The 27628-nt window shown below is 41.6% G+C and overlaps 1 protein-coding gene across 6 annotated transcripts in view; it reads left to right on the plus strand.

Moving 5' to 3' along the window:
• The window catches only part of znf827 (zinc finger protein 827), a 146329-nt gene that overhangs the window by 49541 nt on the left and 69160 nt on the right, over positions 1-27628 (plus strand). For 5 of the 6 annotated variants that reach the window (XR_013576464.1, XM_078540985.1, XM_078540955.1 and 2 more), the window contains exon 6: positions 24386-24619. The exons of the other annotated variant lie outside the window; for it this stretch is intronic. Coding sequence is in view for 4 of the 5 variants with exons in the window: in XM_078540985.1 (XP_078397111.1) it covers positions 24386-24619 (234 nt within the window). In the remaining variant the exon portion in view is untranslated. The remainder of the gene's footprint in view (positions 1-24385; positions 24620-27628) is intronic. 6 annotated transcript variants of the gene reach the window in all.

Consider the following 27628-nt stretch of genomic DNA (forward strand, 5'->3'; position numbering starts at 1 on the left):
ATAAATGCTGGTCTAGCCAGTGACGCCCACATCCCATGAAAGAATTTTTAAAAATGTTCTGATTTAGGATGTGAGGCTACGCAATCGTAGAATTGGTACAGTGCAGGAGGAGGCCATTTTATAGTGCCTGAGGATCAGCTCTCTAACCTCTCAAAATTCAAACAGGACTAAGAAACAATAGAATGGTGATTTTAAGAAACAATAGAAGAGCTTGGGCAGTAATTTGGACACCTCTACCCTTCTAATCTCAAATGCCACTACCACTTTTCTGCATTCCTTGCAATATTTCGTCAGCATTTCAAATATTGAGGCTTAAACTTTCAGCAGGCGTTAGGTGACAAGATGGAGAATGGGTTCCAGTTCATGGGGCACTGGCAACAGTATTGGGGAAAGTTGGATCTGTACCTTTGGGATGGTCTGCAGCTGAACTATGCTGGGGCTGATGTCCTCGTGAGCTGCATAACTAGGGAAGTAGAAGGGGTTTTAAACTGAATAGTGAGGCAAGGGATCAAATTCAAGATGGTGTGGTAAACCAAAGAGTAGAGACAAGGCAAGAGAGAAAGTTACTAATATGGGAAATGATAAACAAACTGTGACAGGAAGGGACAGAGAGCACAAATCTAAGAGTAAATCAGCAGATAAGGCTAGATGCTACAAAAAAAAAGGACTAAACTAAAGGCCCTGTATCTAAGCACACATTACATTCGAAACAAAACAGGTGAACTGATGGTGCAAATAGAAATAAATAAGTATGATCTGATAGCCATTATAGAGACATGGCTACAGGATGACATAGATTGGGACCTGAACACTAATGGGTACATGACAGTTAGGAAGGACAGGAGGTTAGGAAAAAATGGAGGGGTGGCTCTGTTAATTAATTAACAGTATTAGCACATTGGAGAGGGATGACCTAAGTTCAGGAAACCAGAATGTAGAAGTGGGTTGGGCTGAGATGAGAAATGATAATGGCAAGAAGTCACTTGTGGGAGCGGCGTACAGGCCCCTAATTGTAACTACATGGTAGGACAGAGTATAAAAGTAGAGATAATGGGAGCTTGTCAGAAAGATACAGCAGTAATCTGGGGGATTTTGATCTACATATCGACTGGAAAAATCAGATGGACAAAAGTAGAGTAGATGAGTTCATAGAATGTTTTGGGATAGCTGCTTAGAACAACACGTTCTGGAGCAGGCAATTCTAGCCTGGTATTGAGTAACAAGTTAAGATTAATTGATAACATCATAGTGAAGGCACCCCTAGGTAGCAGCGTTCATAATATGGATGAATTTTACATTCATTTTGAGGGAGAAACAAGTGCGTCCAAGACTAGTATTTTAAACTTAAATAATGGCAATTATGAGGACATGAAAGTGGAGCTAGCTAAAGTGAACTGGCAAATGAGATTAAGAGATAATCAATAGAGCTTCAGTGGCAGACATTTAAAGGGATATTTCAGAATACACAGAATATATATATTCCAATGAGAGAAAAAAAATTCCAAGGGGAGGACCCACCATCCGTGGTTAACTAAAAACGTTAAAGGCAATATCAAACTTAAAGAAAAAGCATATAATTATGCAAAGCCGGGTGACAGGTCAGAAGATTGGAAAGAATATAAAGAACACCAATGAATGACAAAAGGATTAATAAGGAGGGAAAAATTAGAGTACGAGGAAAATCTAGTAATGGATAGTAAGAGTTTCTATAGATATTTAAGTAAGAAACGAGCTAATAAAGTGAGCGTTGGTCCTTTAGAAAGTGTGTCTGGGGAATTGATAATGGAAAGTAGGGAGATGGAGGATGAATTTAATGGTATTTTGCTTCGGTCTTCACTATAGAGGACACAAATAACATCCTGGAAATAGCAGTAAATCAGGAAATGGAAGGGAGTGAGGAACTCGGAAAATTACCATCACCAGGGAAGTGGTATTGAGCAAATTGTATGGGCTGAGCTTTGACAAATCCCCAGGCCCAGATGGACTTCACCCTAAGGTCTTGAAAGAAGTGGCTAGTGAGATAGTTGATACACTGGTTTTAATTTTCCAAAATTTCCTAGATTTGGGAAAGTTCATTAGATTGGAAAATAGCAAATGTAACCCCTTTGTTCTAAAAGGAGGGCGAGAGAAATCAGGAAACTACAGGCTGTTTAGCCTAACATCTGTCATAGGGAAAATGTTAGAAGCTATTATTAAAGATATTATAGCAGGGCAGTTAGAAAAATTCAAGGCAATCAGGCAGAGTCAACTTGGTTTTGTGAAAGGGGAATCATGTTTAACCAATTTATTGGAGTTCTTTGAAGGAGTCACATGTGCTGTGGATAAAGGGGAACCAGTGGATGTATTGAACTTAGATTTCCAGCAGGCATTTGATAAAGTGCCACATCAAATGTTTTTGCGGAAAATAAAAGCTCATGGTATAGGGGGTAACATTTTAGCATGGCTGGATGATTGGCTGGCTAACAGGAAGCACAGAGTTGGCATCAGTGGGTCTTTTTCTGGTTGACAGGATGTGACGAGTGGTGTGTCACAGGGATCAGTGCTGGGGCCTCAACTTTTTACAATTTATATAAATGACTAGGATGAATTGACTGAAGGAATGGTTGCTAAATTTGCTGACGACACAAAGATAGGTAGAAACGTAAATTGTGAAGATATGAGGCTACAAAGGGACATAGGTTAAGTGAGTCAGCAAAGATCTGACAAATGGAATATAACCTGGGCGAATGTGAAATTGCCATTTTGGCAGGAGGAATGAAAAAGAAGCTTATTATCTAAATGTTGAGAGATTGCAGAGCTCTGAGATTCAGAGGGATCTGGGTGTCCTAGTGCATGAATCACAAAAGGTTAGTATGTAGGTACAGCAGGTAATTAGGAAAGCTAATAGAATGTTGTCATTTATTGTGAGGGGAATTGATTACAAAAGTAGGGAGGATATGCTTCTGTTGTACAGGGCACTGCCAAGACCACATCTAGAGTATTGTGTACAGTACTGGTCATCTTAAAGAAAGATATAAATGCATTAGAAGCAGTTCAGAGAAGGTTTACTAGACTAATACCAGGAATAGGCGGGTTGTCTTCTGAGGAACGGTTGGACAGGGCTGGCTTGTATCCACTGGAATTTAGAAGAGCAAGAGGTGGCTTGATTGAAACCTTTAAGAGCCTGAGGGGTCTTGACAGGGTGGATGTGGAGAGGATGTCTCCTCTTGAGAAAATCTGGAACTAGAGGTCACTGTTTAAAAATAAGAGGTCGCCCATTTAAAACAGATGAGAAGAATATTTTTGTCTTGGAGGGTCGTGAGTCTTTGGAACTCCTGCTTCCACCGCCTTTTGAGGAAGAGAGTTTTGAATGTTTTTAAGGCAGAACTAGATAGATTCTTGATTAACAAGGAGGTGAAAGGTTATCAGGGGTAGGCAGGAATGTGGGGTTGAGGTTACAATTGGATCTACCATGATTTTATTGAATGTCTGAGTGGCCTACCCCGCTCCTAATTCGTATGCTCGTACGTGCGAATCTGTCATTTAATAGATTCCATTTGTAAGTTGCTGTAAGCTTCCTTGAAGACCCACACCCATATGATTGTCATACAAGTGAATCTGTTCAATTCAAAAGACTCAGCCAGCCTCCTGTGACTTTTCAAATATTACATTTCATTTATAGAAATTGTTGTTTCTAAGGTGCAACATAAATAATGCTCAACAAAGTTCTGTGCTATACATTTACAACTACAATGAAGGGTGATGTTAGGGTTATTATAGTGTACGGATTATATAACTGGGCTAGTAATTCAGAGGCTTATGAATAATCCAGAGAATGGAAGTTCAAATCCCACCACTGCAATTTGAGAATTTGAGTTCAGTTTTTAAAAATCTAGAAAGAAAACGCAATCACAGTGATCATGAAGATATTTAAGTGCTAGTAAAACCCAACTGGTATCTTTAATGACCTTCAGAGAAGAGAAGCTGCTGATCTGGCCTACAACACCAACAACTTTTATTTGTATAGCGCCTCTAACATAATGAAATGCCCAAGGTGCTTTACAGGAGCATTAGAAGATGAAGTATGACACTGAGCCACATAAGGAGATATTAAGTCAGATAACCAAAAGCTTGGTTACAGAGATATCTTTTAAGGAGTGCCTTAAAGGAGGAAAGATATATGCGGAGAGCTGTAGGGAGAGAATTCTACAGCTTGGTGTCTAGGCAACTTGAAGGCACAGCTACCAATGGTGGAGCAATTATAATTGGGAATGCCCAAGAGGCCAGAATTAGAGGAGTGCAGATATTGGAAGGCTGTGGGGCTGGAAGAGATTACAGATAGGAATGAGCAAGGCCATGGAGGGATTTGAAAATAAGAATGAGAATTTTAAAATCCAGGTGTTGCTTAACTGGGAGCCAAAGTAGGTCAGTGGCTGCCATCTCTGTAATCTCAGTTGTCTTGAACTCCTTCAAGAAGACAACCCACTACCACATTCTCTTAATAGGGATGAGCAATAAATGCTGGCCTTGTCAGTGATGCCCACATCCTGAGAATGAACATCTAACAAAAGTTGGGTTGTGATTATCTCAATATTATTCCATTTGGGAGTCTCAAGTATTGGAGTGACCCAAAGCTACCTTTAGCAACCATGGATGGAAAGTGAGGACAAGCAGAACTCTTGTTGTGGTTCTGGGAGGGGAAGGGTGAGGGCAGAGGTGTGGGAAATGGGATGGATAAGGTCAAGTATGCCTTCAATCTAAGAGAAGAATCCTTGGCTGAGAGAAAAGGAAGACCTATCAGTAGCACTGATGTGAGAAGTGACATAGAACAAATGCGGTGACAAACTGAGAATGGGACTTTGGAAGAGTTACTGATCTAGTTGGAAAAGGCAGGACAAGGGGGAGAACATTGAGATGGGAAGAAATGATGGCATCAGTGACAGTATGGGAAACAATGGCTTGATGTTTGTTTGTGGGGTCATGACCCAGAGTGATGGAGAAGGTGTCAGCCAATTGGGTTTCTGTCTGTGCAAGACAGAGTCCTGCTTCTGAAACAACACTGCTCATCCAGCCTTATGAGTACACTGGGTAGCTCACATGGAAGGAGAGGTCAAGGGAAGATAAAAGGGTAATGAAATCAGAGGAAGGGGAGCATGATGATTTAAGCTGGAGGTTGACATTACCGCAGATGAGAAATTATTTGGTGCAGAATTTGAGGGAGGAAAGTGGTGAAATTCAGTGACAACAAGTGTGGAAGGCCTTGATATTCAGCCCAACAACCTTTGGACAAGAGAGTGGGGTTAGAAGTAAGGTATCTGAGTGACGCACATCATTCTCTATTCTACTCCTTGGGTCACAGTACAGTGGAATGGGGCTGCGTGTCATGGGAGAAAACTATCTATCGTTAGCAGAGTGAAAATCAGTGACATTTTTAGAATCAAAATGAAGTTATATTTACTATCTTTCACACACAGCTAAATTCAAAAGCAACATTTCTTTCCAACAACAACAAAGCAGCTTATATTTATATCGCTCTGGATCCAGGACATGGTTATGTGAAAGATGGTACCAAGTGACACACAGCCTGCTCTTGGTCATATTGAATTTCATTGTCATGATGGTGTCACAGTCCATGGCAAGGTACCTGGAAAATGAAGTGCAAGGTCAATGAACAATCCAGAAATTGAAATCATTAAAACCTGGGGTTCTGAATTTGAGTTTAGACCCAAATTCTTTGAACTCTCAGCAGAGCCTCATCCCTAGTTTTGCATATGCCAATGATTTTTATGTAGAGCAGGACAAGTTTCCCCCACCCCAACTTGCTGCTTTCCCCGTGACTACAGATTCTTCCCTAGGTATGAGGAGACTAACCCTATGACTGGACAGGAAATATAACTTCAGAACCCCATGGGCGTCCCACAGTGTCTGCAGCTAAGACTCCAGCTCAACAGATCTGAGCTGAGATGCTTGAGATGCAGACATTCAATGCAGATGTGATTGTCTGGGATCACAATGCTTTTCACAAATCCCTATGTGCTGCTGTTGTGGCACATCACCTTTGCTGCCATTCATACAAACTGCTGATTTATTTCATTATATGACAAAAATCAATTTAGTGTTTGGGGCTCTCTTTAAATTACACTGCCTCCTGATCATTTATTCTGCTTTTTGTATATTAGCTCCTTTATTTCACTGTTTACTCAACTAATCAGGAGGCACCATGCCAAAAATGCCCAAGTTGGTGTGTGTTGTGAAATTGGGCAATTGGCAAGGTGGGGATGCTGCAGGCTCAATCTCCCACTGCACCAAAATCCCAGCTTCAGCTTTCCTATACATGGATGGCAGATGTATACATAGTGGGAGGGAGAAAAAATTATATGCAACCTTGTGACAAGCTAAGAGTGGCTCTGATGATGGGCTGGGAGTAAGTAATTTAGTTACCTGTTCTCTTCACTGGGGGAGTATATTGGAGCACCCAAGGACTGATGAAGCATGCTTAATCTCCCTGTTGGTTTCCTCCCCTTTGGCAATAGATTTCTATCAACATGCAAAATGGAACATCTAATGGCATTCAAGTCTAAGAAACTTGAACCTTTTGTCAGTATAACAACTCCAATCTGGGATTTGAATGTTCACCAGCATTTCACAATTGTCCCATGCTTTTAGTGCCATCTGAAGTTAGAATTAAATAATAATTACTTCAGCATACAGGTTAAATGAGTTGACCCACTGTATGAGTAAAAGAGCAACAGCTCATTCTTTGACGCACCATGCTTTTTGCTACTCCAAGCCAAAACTTCCTAAATTTTGCTTTGTTTCATGAAATTGCACTGCTAAAGTTTTGTATGTGTGCATAACTACACTTAATTCAATGTGCCTGAAAGAAAAAACTGGGAAACCCAAGCAAGTTTTTGGCTGGTGTGCACAAGAAGCAATGACAGCTCTGATAGTTTTATGTTTTTATCACCCTCACGTCCCCTCCTCTCTGAGAGGACTGCCAAGTGTCTGCTCAGCCTGCCTACAAAGCAGTGCGGTGTTCTTTAAATTCACTCTCTGTGGATATTGCTTGCAAGGCTGGTATTTATTGCCTACCCCTGGTTGCCTTTGAGAAGATGGTTGTGGGCTTTCTTGTTGAATTGCTGCAATCCTTTTGTCACAATTTGTTACAACTGAGGGCAGTTAAGAGTTAACCATGTTAGTGTGGGCCTGGAGTCATACACTCTTCAAACTGGGTGGGGACAGCAGGTTTCCTTCCATAGAAGGCATTAATAAACCATTTGGCTTTTGCATGGTCACTTTTGCTGACAGCTTATTTCCAAATATTTTGAAATTCGAAAACACACAAATCAAGGCTAACACTGCAGTGCAGTACTGAGGGAGCACAGCACCATCTTTCAGATGATGTTAAACCAAGGCCCCATCTACCTGCCCAAGTAGATGTAAAAGGTCCCATGGCAATATTTATCCCTCAACATCGCAGAAAACAGATTATCTGAATGTTGTTACATTGCTGTTTGTGGGAGCTTGCTGTATGTAAATTGGCTGTCACCTTTCTTACATCACAACAGCAACTACACTTCATTGGCTGTAAAGCACTTTGAGATGTCCAGTGGTTATGGATTGCACCACATAAATGCAGGCCTTGTTTTTTTCAAAGTTCCCAAACTGTGGTCGGAATTAAACATGGCTCTATGAATTATTATTCCAATAACATAAGCATTGTGCTATTATACTTGTGGCCATCAGAGTGGAGAATTTAACCTATTTTAACTCTATATACAAGTGGGTGGGTTTTAAATGAGTTAAAATCTCACACTCATTCTGTGGCACCACATATTAAACCACTTAATGCTCTAATAAAATTCAATTTTACTCATATTTTCAAAGTTTCAGCTTTCCTCATTCACCTAAGAATGTTTGGTCGTAAATAAAGAGTGGGAAATATGTAGATAAATGTGTTGTGGGACATTTTTTTCTGTTACTTTCAGTTGGCTAGGCAAGGTGAATACTCCTTTTACTTTGGCCTGTGAAGTGTTCATAGCACATGTGCCAAGGGTTTTTTAGGTTCTGACTGCAAGGTGTGCTTTCATAAACTTTAGTCTTTATGTGACAATTTAAGAAGACAAGTGCTTTCATTTGACCACAAGTTGACCTTGAAATCAAGTTGCAGTTACTCTGATTTTGTTTTTACTCGAAGCATGAACAAAAATGGCGGGAAGGGGATTTCCGTAAAAGTGTTAGGTTGCCTACATTTGATGTGGTTTTCGTCATTCGTGCTTCATGTTAAGAGTTGTATTAATTCTTCGACCTCGTCATTTACCCACTTTGTTGGCATTTGCCTCAGTGGGTCAGCTTAATGGGCAGGTTTCCATAGTTATTGTATGTCTTAAATATTCACTTATGATCCTGCTGCGAATGCTGATTGGAAGAAATGTTTCCCCTTGACAATCCTGTAGTTTCCAACAAAAAAAGAAGTTTTTTTATAACACTTCTTAGAAACGTCTCAAAGTGCTGCATATACATTGAACTTTATTGCAATGCACCAGCTGTTATTTAGGCAGACTTGGCTGCCATTTAAAGACAGCAAGATCCCACAAACGATGAGGTTAAGGACCAGTTAATCTATTCTTCATAATGGTTGAGGGAAAATTTCCAGCTCTTCAACTTTTTCCTTGAATAGAGCCTTGGGATCTTTAACATCCATCTGAATTACTATTTGCAAGAAAGAATTCAAAGAGCTGCTAAGAATAATTTAAAAACTAGTGCTTGCAATACTTCTGTCTCTTCTATGCTTAATTATTTTCATTCAAATTTACTCTCTGTTTACGCAGTGCCCAATTTCTTTTCAACGTTAAGTGTTATTTGAACTAGGAATCTGCTTTATCTGATCCAGGTATATTCTTGAAAAGCAAATACTTCAACTTTAAATCAGTTGGATCGGCAAGATGAAATGTTTTTTCAAACAATGTTTAACAGCAGGATTTTATGGTCTGGGGGCTGGGTGATGGGGGAAGAGAGTGTTCCCTTGATGACAACCTTCTGAGTACAAGTTCTACATGGAGAAAGGAATCTTTTATTGTCCTACTGCATTTCTCACTTTCCCATTTCTGAAGGGGTTGATTTGTTGCCGGAAGGTTCTCGTTGCTTTTATGCAACGTTTTTGTTGTAAGGGTGGCAGAGTTGCTACTATTGTTCATAGAATTGATCTGCAGACACTTCTTGGGCAGAAACATTAAGTTTATTTACAAAGTACTCAGCAACAACTACACGTGTGCTTTCAACTCCAACTCTATCTCTACATTGACTGCTAAGGTAGTTCGCGCTACTCTCCTATTGGTTACTATAGATCATGTGATCTTCCTTAACAAGTATTATTCTTAAAGGTACATTACACACTAAATAAAACAATAATTACTACATTCTTCCCCCTTTAACTCGACTATACATATTTACAAGTACATATTTTTCAAGACAGCATAATATTTACACTGGGTAAGGAATTTACAAGTTCAGTCTTTCAGGTGGTTTCCTGGCACATGTGGAATGCCGCAGCTCCACAACTTCAGATTCTTTGTCAGGATTCTCCTTTTTCCAGAGCTGCCTGAACATCAGGTGCTTCGGTGGGCACTTGCAGTTCTGTATCTCAACTCTTACAGGAATATCAGTCCTGGGTTGAGTATCCTCAACAGGAAACGCAGACCCGGTCATGATCACTGGTGGAACCAAATCTTGGTGATTTATTTCTCTCTTCCTTAATTGGTCCACATGTTTACGGATGAATCCGGCCTTCCACCTCTACGTGGTAAGATAGAGGTCCAGTCACCACACTTATTTCACTCAGTAACCACATTGGTCCTTCCCCGAAGTTCTTCACATATACCGTCTCTCCCATGATAAATTTCCTCTTGTGACTATGCCAGTTGTCTAGTTTTCTGGTTTCCCTGACTCCTTTCCACCTTCTGCTCTAAATTCAACATTATTAAGCTCAAACTCGTCCAGAGACGGCGTTTCAACAATAACTCTGCAGGTGTGACACCTGTTGTTGTGTGAGGGGTAGTCCTGTAATGAAGAAGAAAGCGTGCTAGCTTGGTTGCCAAGGAATCGCCAGTTAGCTTTTTCATGCCTGCTTTGAACATTTGAACCGCCTTTTTAGCCGGTTCATTTGAGGAAGGGCGGTACGGTGCAGTTTTTAATGAGTGATACAGTTGAGGCTGATAAACCATTGAAACTTAGCACTCATAAATGCTGTGCCGTTATTGGAAATGACTACTTGGTAGTCCATGAATGGCAATACTTTGACCTAGTTTCTCAATTTTAGCGCCCGACGGTGACTTCACCTCTTATACGTCCAACCGTTTTGAATGGGCATTGACAATGAGCAAAAACATTGTTCCCGGGAAAGGTCCAACGTAGTCAATATGTAACTGCACACAAGGTCTACCCGGTCACTCCAATATGTGTAACGGAGCTGTTACTGGCAACCTTTGCAGTTGCTGACGTTGCACAGAGTGGTTCACTAAACTCTCTTTCGCCATCCATTCCAGGCCACCATAGATAGCTGGGTGCAATGGTCTTCATTTGGGAAATTCCTGGATGCGCACTGTGTAGTTCAATTAAAAGTGACTTCCTTCCCTTTGGAGGAACAATCACTTGTGCTCCCCACAATAAGATGCCATCCTGGCTGGTTATGTCATGTCTTCTGTTGAAGCACAGTTTAATTTAATCAGAAACTGGTTCCTGTGACCAACCATGTAGCACTTGCCCTCGTACTTGAGATAGGAACGGGTCCCGACTTGTCCAGTCTCTGATCTATCGAGCACTGATCTATCGAGCACATAACGACGAGGAATCTAAGAAATTTAACAAGTAAAACAAGTTCCTGTGGAACTGGGACGTTCTCATCATTTTCTTGTAAAGGCAAATGACTAAGGCCATCGGCGTTATGATTTGATTGCCAGGCCTATGTATGAAAGCGTATTCGTATACTGCCAGAATTAAAGCTCATTGTTGTATTCTCGTGGAGGCTATGGGTGGACTAGCCTTGTCCTCACTAAACAATCCTAGCAATGGTTTGTGGTCTGAAACGATTGTAAAATGGCAGCCGTATAGATACTGGCACAATTTTTTGACACCCAAGATGATGGACAGGCCGCTTTTTTCTATCTACAAGTATCCTTTTTCCTCTGTGGTGAGCGCTCTTAAGATATAACCTATTGGCCGTTCCGTGCCGTCATCCATCTGACGAGAGAGCACTGCTCCCACTCCGTAGGGAGATGCGTCACACGTCAGCACCAATTCTTTTGTCTGGTCATAATGCATTAATAGATTGGACGAGTGCAACAATTGTTTGACCTTTATGAAAGCTTCTTTCTGGGGCCCCTCCCAAGATTAACGTTGGTTCTTTCTGAGTAGAGAATGCAGGGGAACCAGCACTGTAAACAAATTGGGTAGGAACCACCCATAATAGTTGATCTTTCCTAGGAATGGTTTGAGCTCTGAGGCGTTCTTTGGCGCAGGTGCCTCTCCTATGGCTCTCACTTTCTTCTCAACCGAGTGGAGGCCCTGTAAGCCTACCCAGTGACCTGAATAGATTACCTCCCTCACTTGGAACGTGCACTTTTCCTTTTTTAGACACACTCCAGCTCGCAAGAAATTTTTTAAGACTTCTAAATTTGCCAGATGCTCTTTTTCAGTGAATCCTGTCACCAATACATCATCTACATAGACTACAACCTGGGGTAATCCCTGCAGTAAGCTTTCCATTGTTCTCTGAAAGATGGTGCAAGCTGAGGAGACACCAAAAGGCAGTCGTGTATATTGGTACAACCCTTTGTGGGTATTAATTGTGGCAAATTCCCGGGAGGCGTTACCCACTCCAGTTATTGATAAGCATGATTTGTGTCAAGCTTTGTGTACGTTGTTCCTCCTGCCAGCTTGGCACACAGGTCTTCGATTTTTGGTATGGGGTGCCTGCCTAGCATAGCTACTTTATTAATCATCAGTTTGTAGTCCTCTCAAATTCGGACACTTTGGTCAGGTTTAAGGACAGGGACTATGGGGGCTGCCCATTCTGAGAACTGCACAGGTTGTATAACGCCCAGTTTCTCTAGTCTGTTCAGTTCAGTGTCAACTTTTTCTCGCAGAGCGTATGGCACCAGTCTCGCCTTCATGAAGCGAGGGGTTGCTTCTAGATCCACATGAATCTTTGCCTGCAGGCCCTGGATTTCCCAAGTTCGTCCTTGAAGACGGTGGGGTACTTTTGAAGTAGCTCTGTTAGCCCAATTGCTCTCAACTGGAAAATTTCAGCCCATTCTAACTTAATTTCCTTTAACCAATTTTGCCGCAGGAGGCTTGGCCCTTCACATAGAAACATAGAAACTAGGAGCAGGAGTAGGCCATTCGGCCCTTCGAGCCTGCTCCGCCATTCATTATGATAATGGCTGATCATCCAACTCAATAGCCTGCTCCCGCTTTCTCCCAATACCCTTTGATCCCCTTTCGTCCCAAGAGCTATATCTAACTCCTTCTTCTTGAAAATATACAATGTTTTGGTCTTAACTACTTTTTCTGTGGTAACGAATTCCACAGGCTCACCACTCTCTGGGTGAAGAAATTTCTCCTCATCTCAGTCCTAAATGGTCTACCCCATATTCTCAGACTGTGAGTCCTGGTTCTGGACTCCCCCACCATCGGGAACATCCTTCCTACATCTACCCTGTCTAGTCCTGTTAGAATTTTATAGGTTTCTATGAGATCCCCCCTCATTCTTCTGAACTCCAGCGAATATAATCCTAACCGACTCAATCTCTCCTCATATGTCAGTCCCGCCATCCCAGGAATCAGTCGGGTAAACCTTTGCTACACTCCCTCTACAGCAAGTACATCCTTCCTCAGATAAGGAGACGAAAACTGCACACAATATTCCAGGTGTGGTCTCACCAAGGCCCTGTACAATTGCAGCAAGACATCCCTGTTTCTGTACTCGAATCTCCTGGCTATGAAGGCCAACATACCATTTGCCTTTTTTACCGCCTGCTGCACCTGCATGCTTACCTTCAGCGACTGGTGTACAAGGACACCCAGGTCTCATTGCACATTCCCTTCTCTCAATTTATAGGCATTCAGATAATAATCTGCCTTCCTGTTTTTGCTACCAAAATGGATGACCTCACATTTATCCACATTATACTGTGTCTGCCATGCATTTGCCCACTCACTCAGCTTGTTCAAATCACCCTGAAGCATCTCTGCGTCCTCCTCACAGCTCACCCTTCCACCCAGCTTTGTGTCATCTGCAAATTTGGAGATATTACATTTAATTCCCTCATCTAAATCATTAATATATATTGCGAATAACTGGGGTCCCAGCACCGATCCCTGCGGTACCCCACTAGTCACTGCCTGCCATTCAGAAAAAGACCCATTTATTCCTACTCTTTGTTTCCTGTCTGCCAACCAATTTTCTATCCATTTCAATACACTACCCCCAATCCCACGCGCTTTAATTTTACACGCCAATCTCTTACGTGGGACTTTGTCGAAAGCCTTCTGAAAGTACAAATAAGACACATCCACTGGCTCCCCTCATCAACTGTACTAGTTACATCCTCGAAAACTTCCAGTGGATTTGTCAAGCATGATTTCCCTTTCATAAATCCATGCTGACTCTGTCCCATTTTACCACTGTTTTCCACGTGCTCAGCTTTTATAATGGACTCCAGAATTTTCCCCACTACTGACGTCAGGCTGACTGGTCTATAGTTCCCTGTTTTCTCTCTGCCTCCCTTTTTAAATAGTGACTATTTATTTATTTAAATAATAGCATTAGCTACCCTCCAATCTGTAGAAACTTCCAGAGTCTATAGAATCTCAGAAGATGACCACCAATGCATCCACTATTTCTAGGGCCACTTCCTTAAGTACTCTGGGATGTAGATTATCAGACCCTGGGGATTTATCGGCCTTCAATCCCATCAATTTCCCCAACACCATTTCCCTACTAATACTGATTTCTTTCAGTTCCTCCCTCTCACTAAACCCTGTGTTCCCCAACATTTCTGGTATGTTATTTGTGTCCTTCTTTGTGAAGATGGAACCAAAGTATGTATTTAGTTGGTCAGCCATTTCTTTGTTCCCCATTATAAATTCCCCTGTTTCTGACTGTAAAGGACCTACATTTGTCTTCACCAATCTTTTTCTCTTCACAAACCTATAGAAACTTTTACAGTCAGTTTTTATGTTCCCTGCAAGCTTACTCTCGTACTCTATTTTCCCCTTCTTAATCAATCCCTTGGTCCTCCTTTGCTGAATTCTAAACTGCTCCCAATCCTCAGGTCTGTTGTTTTTTCTGGCCAATTTGTATGCTTCTTCCTTGCATCTAATACTATCTCTTAATTTCTCTTGTAAGCAATGGTTTGGCCACCTTTCCTGTTTTACTTTGCGCCAGACAGGAATAAACAATTGTTGCAGTTCACCCATGCGCCCTTTGAATGTTTGCCATTGCCTATCCACCATCATCCCTTTAAGTAACGTTTCCCAATCCATCATAGCCAACTCGCGCCTCATACCATCGTAGTTTCCTTTATTAAGATTCAGGACCCAAGTCTCAGAATCAACTACGTTACTCTCCATCTTGATGAAGAATTCTATCATATTATGGTCACTCATCCCCAAGGGGCACAACTAGATTGCCAATTATTCCTTTCTCATTACACAATACCCAGTCTAGGATGGCCTGTTCTCTCGTTGGTTCCTCAGTGTATTGGTCCAGAAAAACATCCCGCATACACTCCAGGAATTCCTCCTCTATGGTATTGTTACTAATTTGATTTGCCCAATCTTTATGCAGATTAAAGGCACCCATATTAACAGATGTTCCTTTATGACATGCGTCTCTAATTTCCTGTTTAATGCCATTCCCAACATCACCACTACAATTTGGGGGTCTATATACAATCCCCACTAACGTTTTTTGCCGCTTAGTGTTTCTCAGCTCTACCCATACAGATTCCACATTGTTGGAGCCAATATCTTTCCTCACTATTGCGTTAATTTCCTCTTTAACCAGCAATGCAACTCCACCGTCTTTTCCTTTTTGTCTATCCTTCCTAAATACTGAATACCCCTGGATGTTTAGTTCCCATCCCTGGTCACCCTGCAGCCATGTCTCCGTAATCCCGACTATATCATACCTGTTTACATCTATTTGCGTGTTTAATTCATCCACTTTATTGCGAATGCTCCTCGCGTTAAGGCACAAAGCCTTAAGGCTTGTCTTTTTAACAAGACTTGTCCCGTTCCCACTATTTTTCACTGAGGCCCTGTTTGATTCTTGCCCTTGATTTCTCAGCCTATCACTTGTCTTATTCCCCTTTCTGTCTTTTGTTCTTGTCTTTAATTCCCCTTCCTCTGACTCTTTGCATAGGTTCCCACCCCCCTGCCATTTTAGTTTAAACCCTCCCTAACCACTGTAGCAAATGTTCCCCCCAAGGACATCAGTCCCGGTCCTGCCCAGGTGTAACCCGTCCAGTTGGTACTGGTACCACCTCCCCCAGAACCGGTCCCAATGCCCCAGGAATTTGAAACCCTCCCATTCACACCATCTCTTCAGCCACGAATTCATCCGATATATCCTGCTATTTCTACTCTGACTGGCACTGGTAGTAATCCTGAGATCACTACCTTTGAGGTCCTACTTTTCAACTTACTTCCTAACTCCCTATATTCTGCTTTTAGGACCTCATCCCTTTTTTTACCTATGTCGTTTGTACCAATGTGTACCACGATCACTGGCTGTTCACCCTCCCCCTTCAGAATGTCCTGTAGCTGCTCTGAGACATCCTTGACCCTAGCACCAGGGAGGCAACATACCGTCCTGGAGTCTCGTTTGCGGCCACAGAAACGCCTATCTATTCCCCTTACAATTGAATCCTCTATAACTATTGCATTCCCACATTTTTTAGTCCTCTCCTGTGCAGCAGAGCCAACCGCGGTGCAACAAATTTGGCTGTTGCTGCTTTCGCCTGAGAGGCCATTTCCCCCCAACAGTATCCAAAGCGGTTTTGCAGGAGAATAGCCATAGGAGATCCCTACACTGCCTGCCTAGTCCTCTTGCTTTGCCTGGGCCACCCGTTCCCTTCCTGCCTTTGGACTCTTAGCCTGTGGTGTGACCACCTCTCTATATGTGCTATCCACGATACTCTCCGTCTCGTGGATGCGCCACAGTGTCCCCAGCTGCCGCTCCAGCTCCAAAACCCGGGCTTCCAGGAGCTGTAGCTGGAGACACTTCCCGCACGCATGCTGGCCCTGGGCACTGGAAATGTGCCCGGCTTCCCACATAGAGCAGGAGGAGCACACCGCGGCTTTGAGCTCTCCTGCCATGACTTAACCTTTAAATTAAATTAAACCTTTTGGAAGATACTTAATATCAATTACTCTCGGGCCCTTCTTCCCTGCTCCTCGTTGTTACAGAATATAGCCCCTACAAACGATGAACCACAAAATAAGACCTTTAAAAACTATAAGCAATAAAAGTAGTAAATGCTTACCTGACCGTATTCACGGTACTCAAAGGATCACCTTGTTCCCTCCTCACTGAACTCCCTCGGTCACCCCTGCTCTCCCAGCTCCTCTTCAACTCCCGGCTCCTCTCGCGCTCCCGTGTCCACAGGTTTGCCATTTACTTTCACCGTAACAAATATTGGTTCTGTCTTTCCAATTTACAGATTAAACAAGTAAATGTCTGAATTTGTTGTTTCAGGTTCTTCTACATTGTAGATTTCATTGGGCTTCTTCCTTTGTTTACAAGCCTGCTTGAATCTTTCCTTGCATTGCCTCATCATATGTCCATTTCTGTGACAATAGTAACGTTCAATTTTTTTTTAACTGCCAATCACTAAAAGACTGCTTGTTTTCACCTCTATTAAAATTACTCTTCGATCTTGCTGCTATGTTATTTTTCTTTATTCTTTAGTTAGTGGGGACTGTTTTCCGCTTCTCAGCAGAGTCTTGCATTTTCGCGCCCTTTTCAGCTGGGGTTTCCCGCCCGATGTGGAGGACGGTGCCATTTTGCACACCCTGCATTGCTTTTGAATCTCTTAATGTGCTTTTCACGGCCAGTGCTATCCCTAATGCTGTCTTGAAATCCAGATTTACTTTGGACAATAATCTCTGAATAGTATCCTCATTCACACCACACACGAAACGACCTCTGAGCACGTCATTTAGTGTTGTACTGAACTCACAACGTTGCATTAGCTGCTTCATATTTGCCATGTAGCATGCAATTGTCTCATCTGGGGCTCTATTTCGTGAATTAAATCTGAACCTCTATCATGATTACTGAGGGCTTTGGTTGAAAAGGACCCTTCGAGGTCCACCAATTCACTGAAATTTTTTAAATCTGAAGCACTGGGTGCCGTCAAACTTTGAATCAGACTGTAGGTTTTGCTCCCACAAGTACTCAAGAGGATTGCTCACCTCTTCTTTTCCCCTGTAATCTCGTTGCTTGAAAGAAAGAACGTGAGGTATTCTGTGTAATGAGACCAATCGTCTGTGGCTGGTTCAAAAGGATCAATTCTCCCAAATTGTGGCATTTTGAGAGGGTATTACTTTTCAATTCTAATGGAGCTTGCTACTAGGCGAGATACAGTGCCGGTTTCTTTCTAACTTGATTTCTTTTCTTCAATCTTTATCCTCGTCGCTAGTTTGTTATAAGGGTGGCCGAGTTGCTACTATTGTTAATAGGGTTGATCTGCAGACACTTCTTGGGTGGAAACATTAAGTTTCTTTACAATGCACTCAGCAGCCACTACACATGTGCTTTCAACTCCAACTCTATCTCTACACTGACTGCTGAGGTGGCCCCCACTTGTCTCCTATTGGTTACTACAGATCATGTGCTCTTCCTTAACCAGTATTATTCTTAAAGGTACATTACACACTAAATAAAACCATCATTCCTACAATTTTGAGCTGAATAAAATTAACTTAGGTTGCATTTTATTTTTGTACTTGCACATGCCTTGTTTTTTAAAAAAAGCATATTTAGGCACAGAAATAATTTTAAACTGATACTTCAGAAGCTGTCTGCCGAAACGATTCCCAAATTGACCATAAAATATGATAGAATTCAAGAGTATAGAGCCTCAAAGGGACACTGTTTTGTTCTAGTTAGATTATAGCTTGTTGGAATGTGCTTTATCTTCCACATAAAAGGAATGGAAACACCAAACGAAAGTTTGCCATTGAGCTGTATAAATGTTCATGTGACCTCTAGTGGCTGAACCTAGCTATTGTAGCACTATGTGGATTTTCTGTATTTGTGATTTTGCTTCTGAAAAGTCTAGGCTGGAACAAATATGAAGCTTAAACCGAGTGAGACAGCTGTACTGTTCTTCTCCTAAAGTTATATGATTCAATAATGGCATTTTTCTCCTTATGGCAAGAATATAACTTTCCAACTTCTCAATTGCTTAGTTGCTAAAGGCATAATGTAAAGTAATACTGAGCCATCCTGAAATAGTTCTAGTATCTCTGATATCTGTAATCTTTTAATGATTAGACAATAGATTACATAAAGAATATTCGGGTAAGTTGAAAATTAATAAATAACCCCATCACAGAAGGAAATGGCTGGCTACTTTCTCTGTGATGCACGGAACCCCCAAAACATTTCTCATTAGTGTCTACCCTCGACTTCAAAAATGTGAAACTATGGCGGTGGCAACTAAGTTATTAACCCAACAATATTTGTATAATGGATAGGTTTTGTGTCACACAACAACAATGCCATAAGTTTTATGTTGCTCCTACAACCTACGGTGAAATAAGCCTGAAAAGTTCCCTTCTGAGATTACATAACCCATCACATAAACTGTTTCAGCCTCAACTGGAGAATTGCGTCCAGTTTTGGACACCACACTTTAAGAAGGATGTGAAAGCATTCGGGAGAGTGCAGAAAAGATTTACAAGAATGGTTCCAGTGATGAGGAACATGGAAAGATTAGAGAAGAGGTTTGATTGGTGGAAGGATCAAGAACCAGAGGGGACAGATTTAAGACAATTGTTTCTTTTACCAATGATGCAATGAGGAAAACCTTTTTCACACAACGAGGGGTTAGGATCTAAAATGCACTGCCTTGAGGGGTCATGGAGGCAGGATCAATTGAGGCTTTGAAAAGGGAATTGAACCAATCTGAAAAGGAAGAATGTGAAGAGCTACAAGGAGTGGCACCAGGTGAATTGATCCTTGAGGGCCAGCACAGCTATGACGGGCTGAATGGCATCCTGTGCTGTAACCAATGTTATGATTCCATGATATGATGTAATTTTGGGACCTTAATCTTTCTGGTATCCCATAAATTAGTTGAACTGTCTGAAGACTTAGTTGCTAAATATAGCACCCATTGTAGTACCGAGCCATCCAGGATCCGGGTTTGGCCTGCAGTCTGTGCTATCTAAGGATAATGTTTTATTATTATTAATTTATAGGATATAGGTGCTGCTGGCAAGTCAACAAGTACATCCCTAATTGCTTTTGAGGAAATGGTGGCGAGCTGCCTTCTTAAATCACTCCAGTCCATGTGGTGTAGGTACACCCACAGCATTGTTTGGGAGGTGGTTCCAGGAATTTGACCCAGAGACAGTGAAGGAACGGCAATATATTTCCAAATCAAGATAGTGTGTAACTTGAATCTGGTGGATTTCCATTGCACTTGCAGTCTTGTTCTGGGTGGTAGAGGTCATGGGTTAGAGGATATTGTTGAAGAAGCCTTTGTGAATTACTGCAATTCATCTTAGATTTACATGCAACAGCCATGGCGCAGGGAGTGAATGTTGAAGGTGGCGTGTGTGGTGCCAATCAGAGCAGGCTGCTTTGTCCTGTATGGTGTCAAGGTTCTTGAGTGTTGTTGGAACTGCACTCATCCAAGCAGATGGAGAGCATTCACACATGTCTGACTTGTATACAATGTAAATGCTTTGGGCTGTCAGGTGAGTTACTTGCCGCAGAATTTCTGGTCTCTGACCTGGTCTTTTCGCCACTGTATTTATTTGGCTAATCTTGCTAAGTTTCTGATCGATGGTAACCCTCCAGGATATTGTTGATGTGGGATTTGGTAATGGTAATGCTGTTGAATGTCAAGGCTGGTGGTTAAACTCCCTCTCTGTTAGTGATGGTCATTGCCTGACACTTATGTGGCATAAATATTACTTGCCACTTAGCCCATTGCTGAATGTGATCCATGTCTTGCTACATGTGGCATGGACTGCTTCATTATCTGTGTAGTTGTGAATGGAACTGGACACGAAGCAATCATCAGTGTTACGACCAGTTCCTAGACGAGGTCCCCAGTTTGTTACGACTGGGGCGGGACCCCAATTTTGTTACGATCCTGAGTGAGGAGATCGTGGTTGGCCACAACAAGGCAAATTTTAAAATTCTTTCCCTGTGGATACCTTATCCCAGTCAGAATGCATTGACTTTTATTAAGGAGCCAATTTAACCTGGCTTTCTTGAGTCAAAGAAAGAGTAAGTTTATTGGTTACTAAAACCCGAGAAGAACAATAAAATGCCACACACACACATACATACATATACACACACACATATACACACACACACACACACACGCGCTTAAAGAATATATACAAATCAGCCCTTTGCTTGTCCGTGTAGATGGCAGTACGTTGCGGCTGTTAAGTTGGGCGATTCCAGTAGAGCTGACCTTGGTAGATTTGCAGTGAGTTGGAGATACTTAGTTCTGCAGAGTAGCTGAAGAGGTGTCATGAAGCTATTATTGCATATAATATTATTGGAAAATATTTTTCTTTTAAAATAGAGGTTTAGTCTATGGGTGTGTCTTAATTGGTTTAAAGCCAGCTCGTCTGGGTGCTTTGATGTGTACTAGTTTTGAGATGTAAGAGAGGTAGCGTGCATTTGCATTTTTTGAATAGAGCATTCAAGAAGTGAGACCAAGCCATATGTTTATATTACTAATAAAATTGGTACTATGAAAGGGGTTTTATTATTAGAAGAGGTGGAGTTCAAAGAGGCTAGTGATACAATGAGAACTTACATTCATTGAGATATGCTGGATATAACCGAGGGCAGTTTTGTGTGTGGCGGGCAGAGGCAATAGAAGATCCAAGTAGCTGTGAGCTTACAACCATCTCCACAGGAACTAAACTGAAAGGAACCTCATTTTGAATTCGTTAGGTGAAAATGCTTTGCCTGGTGTCTGGTTAAGTCTATGGGATGCTGTTGCCTTAATGGAGATTAGTTTGTGAATTTGTTAAAAGTTATGATAGTAATTTGTAGCCATGTGTATATATTTAACTTGTGTAAATTAATTAAAAGTTTCATTTAGTTTAATATAAAACCTCTCGAGAACTGGTGGTCTGATTCCTGAATTTGGAATTGCATCTCAAACATACCACTTAAAAATATAGGTTATGACAGTTGTTTAAAGTTTCCCTCTGGGATTTTTAAATAACTCGGCTTTACCGAAAGGCTGTCTCATAACGAGGCTTGTTCTATTTCCTTTTTATTGCAAGGCTCAGCAAGGAAGAGGGAGAGAGCAAAGTCACCTGCAAACTGCAAGGGTGACTGATTCTTGTTTCTGTCACTCACACAGCACCAGCACAAATTGCAATTCTCCGCAGCAAGCTTTTTAACCCATTTTTTTCCCCTGTGTATTCCAGGAAAGGAAATAGTCATGTCTTGCATTCATCTCAGAACTATTTACATATTCTGACATAAAAATCGACAGGAGTTGGATTTTTGGGTGACTGCTGAGATGTGCAAATCACTGCACATCAGAAGATTAGAGTTCAGTCTTTTGTTTCTTTCCTAGCTCCTTTTCAAGTGTCTCTGCTTGAAGAAGGCCATTTCAGGTGCGACATTCCATTTTCTCTTGGGACCAGCCGGTCAACTATAATCCACAGAGGTATTTTCCACAAAGTAGTCCTTTTACGTTATCAGCTATCTTTTGCTCAGTGTCTTTACTTATATTTCTTTTAAAAAAAGACACATCTTCCTTAAAAAGCTCAGTATGCCCTAAGTAAGCCGTGACTGTAATCTGCTTTTTATGACAGCAGCAAAAATCCCCACTCCTAACCTTATGATGAAAGGAGGGCCATTGATGAAGCAGCTAAAGATGGTTAGCTTTCAGACACCGGAAGATCTCCTGCACTGATGTACTCGGCTGAGATGATAGGTTTTCAAAAACCACAATGATTTTCCTTTTGTGCTAAGTATGACTCTAGCCAGTTGGAATTTTACCCCCCAATTTGTATTGGCTTCAATTTTAGTAGGGCTCCCTGATGCCACAGTCGGTCAAATGCTGCCTTTTGTTAAGGGCAGTCACTTGCTTCACCTCTGGAATTTAGCTGTTTTGACCATGTTTCGATCAAGGTTGTTGTGAGACCTAGAGTTGAGTGGCTGTGATGGAACCAGATTTAACATCAGTGAGCAGGTTATTGGTGCGCAAGTGCCATTTGATAACACTTTCAAAGACACCTTCCATTACTTTGCTGTTTGACTCTCATGGGGTGATATTTGGCTAGATTGGGTTTGCTTTTTGAGGATAGGACAAAATGGGCAATTTTCCACATTGTTGGCTAGATAACCATGTTGTAATTTTATTGGAACACCTTGGCTAGAGCTGCATTAAGTTCTGGAACACAAATCTTTAGCACCACAGCTGGGATGTTGTCAGGGACCATAATGTTTGCTATATCCAGTGCGCTCAACCATTTCTTGACATGTAGAGTAATTGAATTGGCTGAAGACTGAATCTCAGCAGTAGGTTGACATTTATTATTTACTCCGAATTTTTGGCTGGACATGCTTAGCATTGTCTCTTTTGTATTCATATGCTTGACTCCACCATCCTGGAAGATGGTGACATTCATGGCACCTTGACCTCTGATTAGTTGTTTAATTGTTCAACACAATTCACGCCTGGAGGTGACAGGACTGCAGGGCTTTGATTTGATCCATTGATCATTGGATCTCTTAGCTCTGCCTATTGCATGCATGTTGCCGTTTCACAGAGTTGGCAGCTTATTTTTGGGTATCCCTGCTGCTGTTCCTGGCCTACTCTCCTACACTTCTCGATGAGCCAGGGTTAATCCCCTGGTTTGATGGTCACGCTAGATTGAAGAGAAGTTAGTGTGGTGGAATACAGTTTTGCTGCTGCTGATGGCCCACACCTAAAGTTCGCGCTAAGCTGTGCAGAAATTGGCAATGTACCATGCAGGGGACAAACAGGCCGCAACCAGCAGTGTACCCTTTTAAGATGTGCACATACATGGACTGGGCAGTGCAAAAAAGGGCCCATGCACACTGAAGGGTAATAAGAGGGAATGCTGCACATAATGCCTTATCTGGCATCAAAACTGGCCATCCACCTGTTCAAAATCTTTCCCATATGGCATGGTGGTAGTGCCACACATCACAATGGAGTGTGTGCTCAGTGTGAAATGGGATTTGCCTCCACAAGTCTTCACTGCATTGCTCATTCCTTCAAATACTATTACGAATAGATGAATCTGCAACAAGCAGATTGAGGTTGAGGTCAGTTAGGCTTTCCCCTCGTGTTGGTTCTCTCACCACCTGTCATCAGAACTTGCCCATCTCAGTATTAGTGCTACTGAGTCATATTTGATGATAGGCATTGAAGTCCTCCATCCAAAGTACAGCCTGTGCTCTTAGCCACCTCAGTGCTTCTTCCAAATGGTTTTAACATGGAGTGCAGGTTCCCTGTGGAATACTGGGTTAACTGCCATTTGTTGTTAAGTACTGTGTTCTGATATAGATACTATATTTAATTGAATATTCCACATCGTGTAGTTAAATGAAATAGTGAATTATATTAGTCTCAAAAAACATAGAATACAGTGAGGGTTTCAGTTATGGGGGCAGACTATGGAAACTCTGATTTTTCTCCCGAGATCAGAGAAGATAATGGAAGTTTAACTAGAGGTGGGTCTCCATCCAAGGAATTTTGCTAAATAAGGAGAAACTTTTCATTGGCAGGAGGGTAAATAACCAGACCAGTCAGCACCAAAACAAATGGCGAAAGAACCAGCGAGTTAAGATGCTCTGCCTAAAAAATGGAAGCAGATTAATAGTTACTTTCATAAGGGAATTAGATATGTAATTGAAAATGGGAAAAAAATACAGGGCTGTGGGCAAAGAGCTAGGGAATGTGATTAATTGGATAACTCTTTCAAAGAGCCGGCATAGGTACGATGAACTGAATGGTTTCTTGTGATTCTGTGATTTGACAATGTTCTTCAAACCTGTTGAAATTCAGGATGAAGTGTTGCTGAAAGTTATGTTGCTTGTACAGGATCCTCTTTATGCTCACAGCTATATTTTTCTTTCTCCATCTAACCACAGCTGAAAATAAAAAACAATTAGGAACACGAATAGTTACAATTAAAGAGGAGCCAATGGAGCTGAAAATACCTGAACCTGCAGCCTCACCATTTCCTAATCGGGTGTTCAATTGCAAGGCAGTGAAAAGCGAAAGTTCACGGAATTCCCCTGAAATTATACCTCTCACAGAAATTAAGCTTTTCACTCAAGACATATCTGTGAAAATGGCATCAGAACTTCTTTATCAACTCTCAGGTATTTGTGTTGCTGTTCCACAAACATGTATATTCTGTGTCAGAGTAACAATGCATTCACAGAGTAATTTCAAAGAGTAATCATAAGAAACATGCTTTTTCAGCATACTCTTCAGCTTGACATTGTATTGCGGTTTCATCAGCAACAATACAATAATTTCTGTATACAGTTATGGCTGAAAAAGAAAACCTGTTACAAAAGAAATTGGAGCAATCACTAAACTTAGTACCAATTAAAACCGAATGCCTACTTCTGAGGTTTTTTTCATGTCAATCAAACTGTGCTTAAATGCTTAACTGGGCTGAAGGTTTTCTCACATTATATAAACCTAATAGCATCCACCTTTTAGAATACACATTTTAACACCTGTTCCCTACTGCATGTAACTCTATAGACCCTGTTATTTATTCAGGCTCTCCTAGGATCTGCGGCTTGTTGTAAAATACCTTCTCTAATAAGTAATATGTATTTTTCATTTTCCTTTTCTTTGCTGGTTGTTGTATCATGTGAATGATTCTGTGTACTGACCATACACCACCACCTTTCGTTTTTTAAGGGATACAGGTTGCAGGTTGAAACAAATATGAGCCACACCTGAGCAGGTTTTGGCACCTTTAGGAGAGGGAAGGAGAAAGCTTTTGGCAAATGAAAAGCTTGTGTTATTCTCGGAACCTCCTAAATTGAAATTATGCTGAGATTTTTTTACGGTACAAAATTAATTCTAGTCCATTGATGGTCAAAATGGTTTATTACAGAATTAAAATATAATCAGTTTAAGATGGATAAACTGTTGGAAATTCCAACTATTCATTGAAAGTCATGTTACTAATGACTTGTAATGCTTGGGGATAATGTTGCCAAAACTTTTATTTTAAAAAAGCAAGGTGTGTAAATGTCGTCTTCCAGAGAAACAGTTGGACCATGGTATGACATCTCTTTCTAGTGGCCTGCCTGCCACCAAATCATACTGTCATTAGTCTTTACCCCTTCTGATTGTACTTGCACTTAGCAGTGACCAATGCACTGACTACTGTCGCGCACACAATTTCTTTTCAGAAATAGTTGATAACTTAATTGCCAAAAAATGAAAAACATGATCCTTAGTTCCTGCTCTATGTGCCTTCTCAGGCAGTCTGGCGTAAGTCAGGGTGGTGGGGAGAAGACAGGACAGATGGCAACTTGCACCAGTCAGAGACTTTAGCTGTTGGAAGGGGAGCTGAACAGAAGAAATTATTTTCCTGTTGTCAGTAAGCTCTATGCTGTGGTAAGCATGGTGGCAGAGAGTGGGGAAACATACCCTCTAACACCCCCTTTCCCATCCCTCTTCCTCTTCCATTGAAGTAGAATTGATTGGATGTTTATTTTTTAAAAGAATAGATTTGTTGGTTCCTTTTTAGTGATGTTCGTTTTTCTGATCAAAGTTTTTGAATTTGTGTGTAAATTTTGAGCGCGTTAAGGATTGGTTTGCTACCAACGCCATGCATGCACAATTTGACTGTTTTACTCAGTTACGTCATTGAGAGGGATGGTGTATGCAGCAGCCAGGACCAAAGATGGCACTGCTCAAATCATCACAGCTGGGCTGCTGAGTCCCACAGTAAGCAGTTAATTAGAATTTCTTCCTTGTTGACTTGCTGGGCTTAAACTGTAATGTTAACACCTTCACATTTTCAAATTCAAAGTTTCAGGTCACCAATGAGCTGCAAAGATTAGTATAGAAAAAGAACAGTCTAAGTTTTTCAGTGTTCTGATAGTTTGCCCCTTTCTCTCATTGGATGAGGGCACTGTTGGCAAATGACCATATATTGCCCACCCATAATTGACTTTGAAAAGGCGTTTGGATTTTAAAGAGAGAAAGCACCTAAAGCACTGAGGGGAAAGAAATAGTGCTTTATTTCAGTGAGTTCAAGTGAAGCTCACAGGAAAAGAATGCCAATAATGGAGTAAGATAGTCACAGTAAGGCAAGCTCAAGACCGATGATTCAGCTTTTTAGTCCTGGTCTGCAGAAGAAGAAGAAGAAGAAGGCCTTAGTTGTGCATGCAGAGAGGTATGTGCATGCATAGAGTGAATCTGACAGGCTGGGCGCAGCAGAGTGACATCACTAGATTTCCTCGAATGTGCGGGCCAGTGTGCTTATGCAGACTGCCATCTTGCATTGGCAGGACACATAGTGTTGATTTAAAACATGAACCCACATTGCTCATTCAGATGCTTCTCAAGGTTTTCCATCTTAATTACAGAGCATCTCCAAGATATCATTCCACCCCTGAAATGTTTCCTGACCCTGGCTACATTTCCAGCTCAGGGTTGTTAATGTATCTCTGCTATGTGTTTGCACCCATCTGAGGGGAGAAATAGGGCCTACAACAGTCAGTGCAATGCTATAGGATGCATTTTTTCTTATTAGGACCTGCGCACGCCAGAGCTCTGGAGGTACTTGCTTAAGGCCCTCTTATCAGTTTGGCCTGAAGTCCCCTAAAATTTGAATGCTAGGCCTAATGGGTGGCCCAACATCCAACATTGGAACAGTGCAGATTGCAGGGAACACTGCAGATTTGCATGCACTCACCCATACACACACTGGCAGGTGTATTTGATGTCAGGATTGCCTTCCTGAAACTGTGGGGAATGGGAGGGGAAGAGGCAGGAACATTGACAGAATGTACCGGCGAGCACATTTCCATTTGCATCTGTCCCAGGAAAACCATAGGATGAGACTTGAACACTCAAGCTTTTATTTACACAGCATTTTCTGTTTTATTTTTGTGGCTCCTCTTGCTCATGTTTGAGAGATTTGCTAGCACCCTTTATGGGAAGGAGGAGAGATGGGGAGGAGGAGAATGTTGGGAGTGTATTATGCAGTGGGTCAATGTCAAAGAGTTAACAGTTACAAAGTCCTGGAAATTGAGTTGTTGACTATAACACTTAAGTGTCTGCTAAATGTGTCTATTATGGTTAAAGGTGGCTAGGATGTTGAGTAGTTTTATATTACCGTGGCACTGCATCTG

This window comes from Cetorhinus maximus, chromosome 1 (genome assembly GCF_964194155.1).
Source record: "Cetorhinus maximus chromosome 1, sCetMax3.hap1.1, whole genome shotgun sequence".
NCBI classification, from domain to species: Eukaryota; Metazoa; Chordata; class Chondrichthyes; order Lamniformes; family Cetorhinidae; genus Cetorhinus; species Cetorhinus maximus.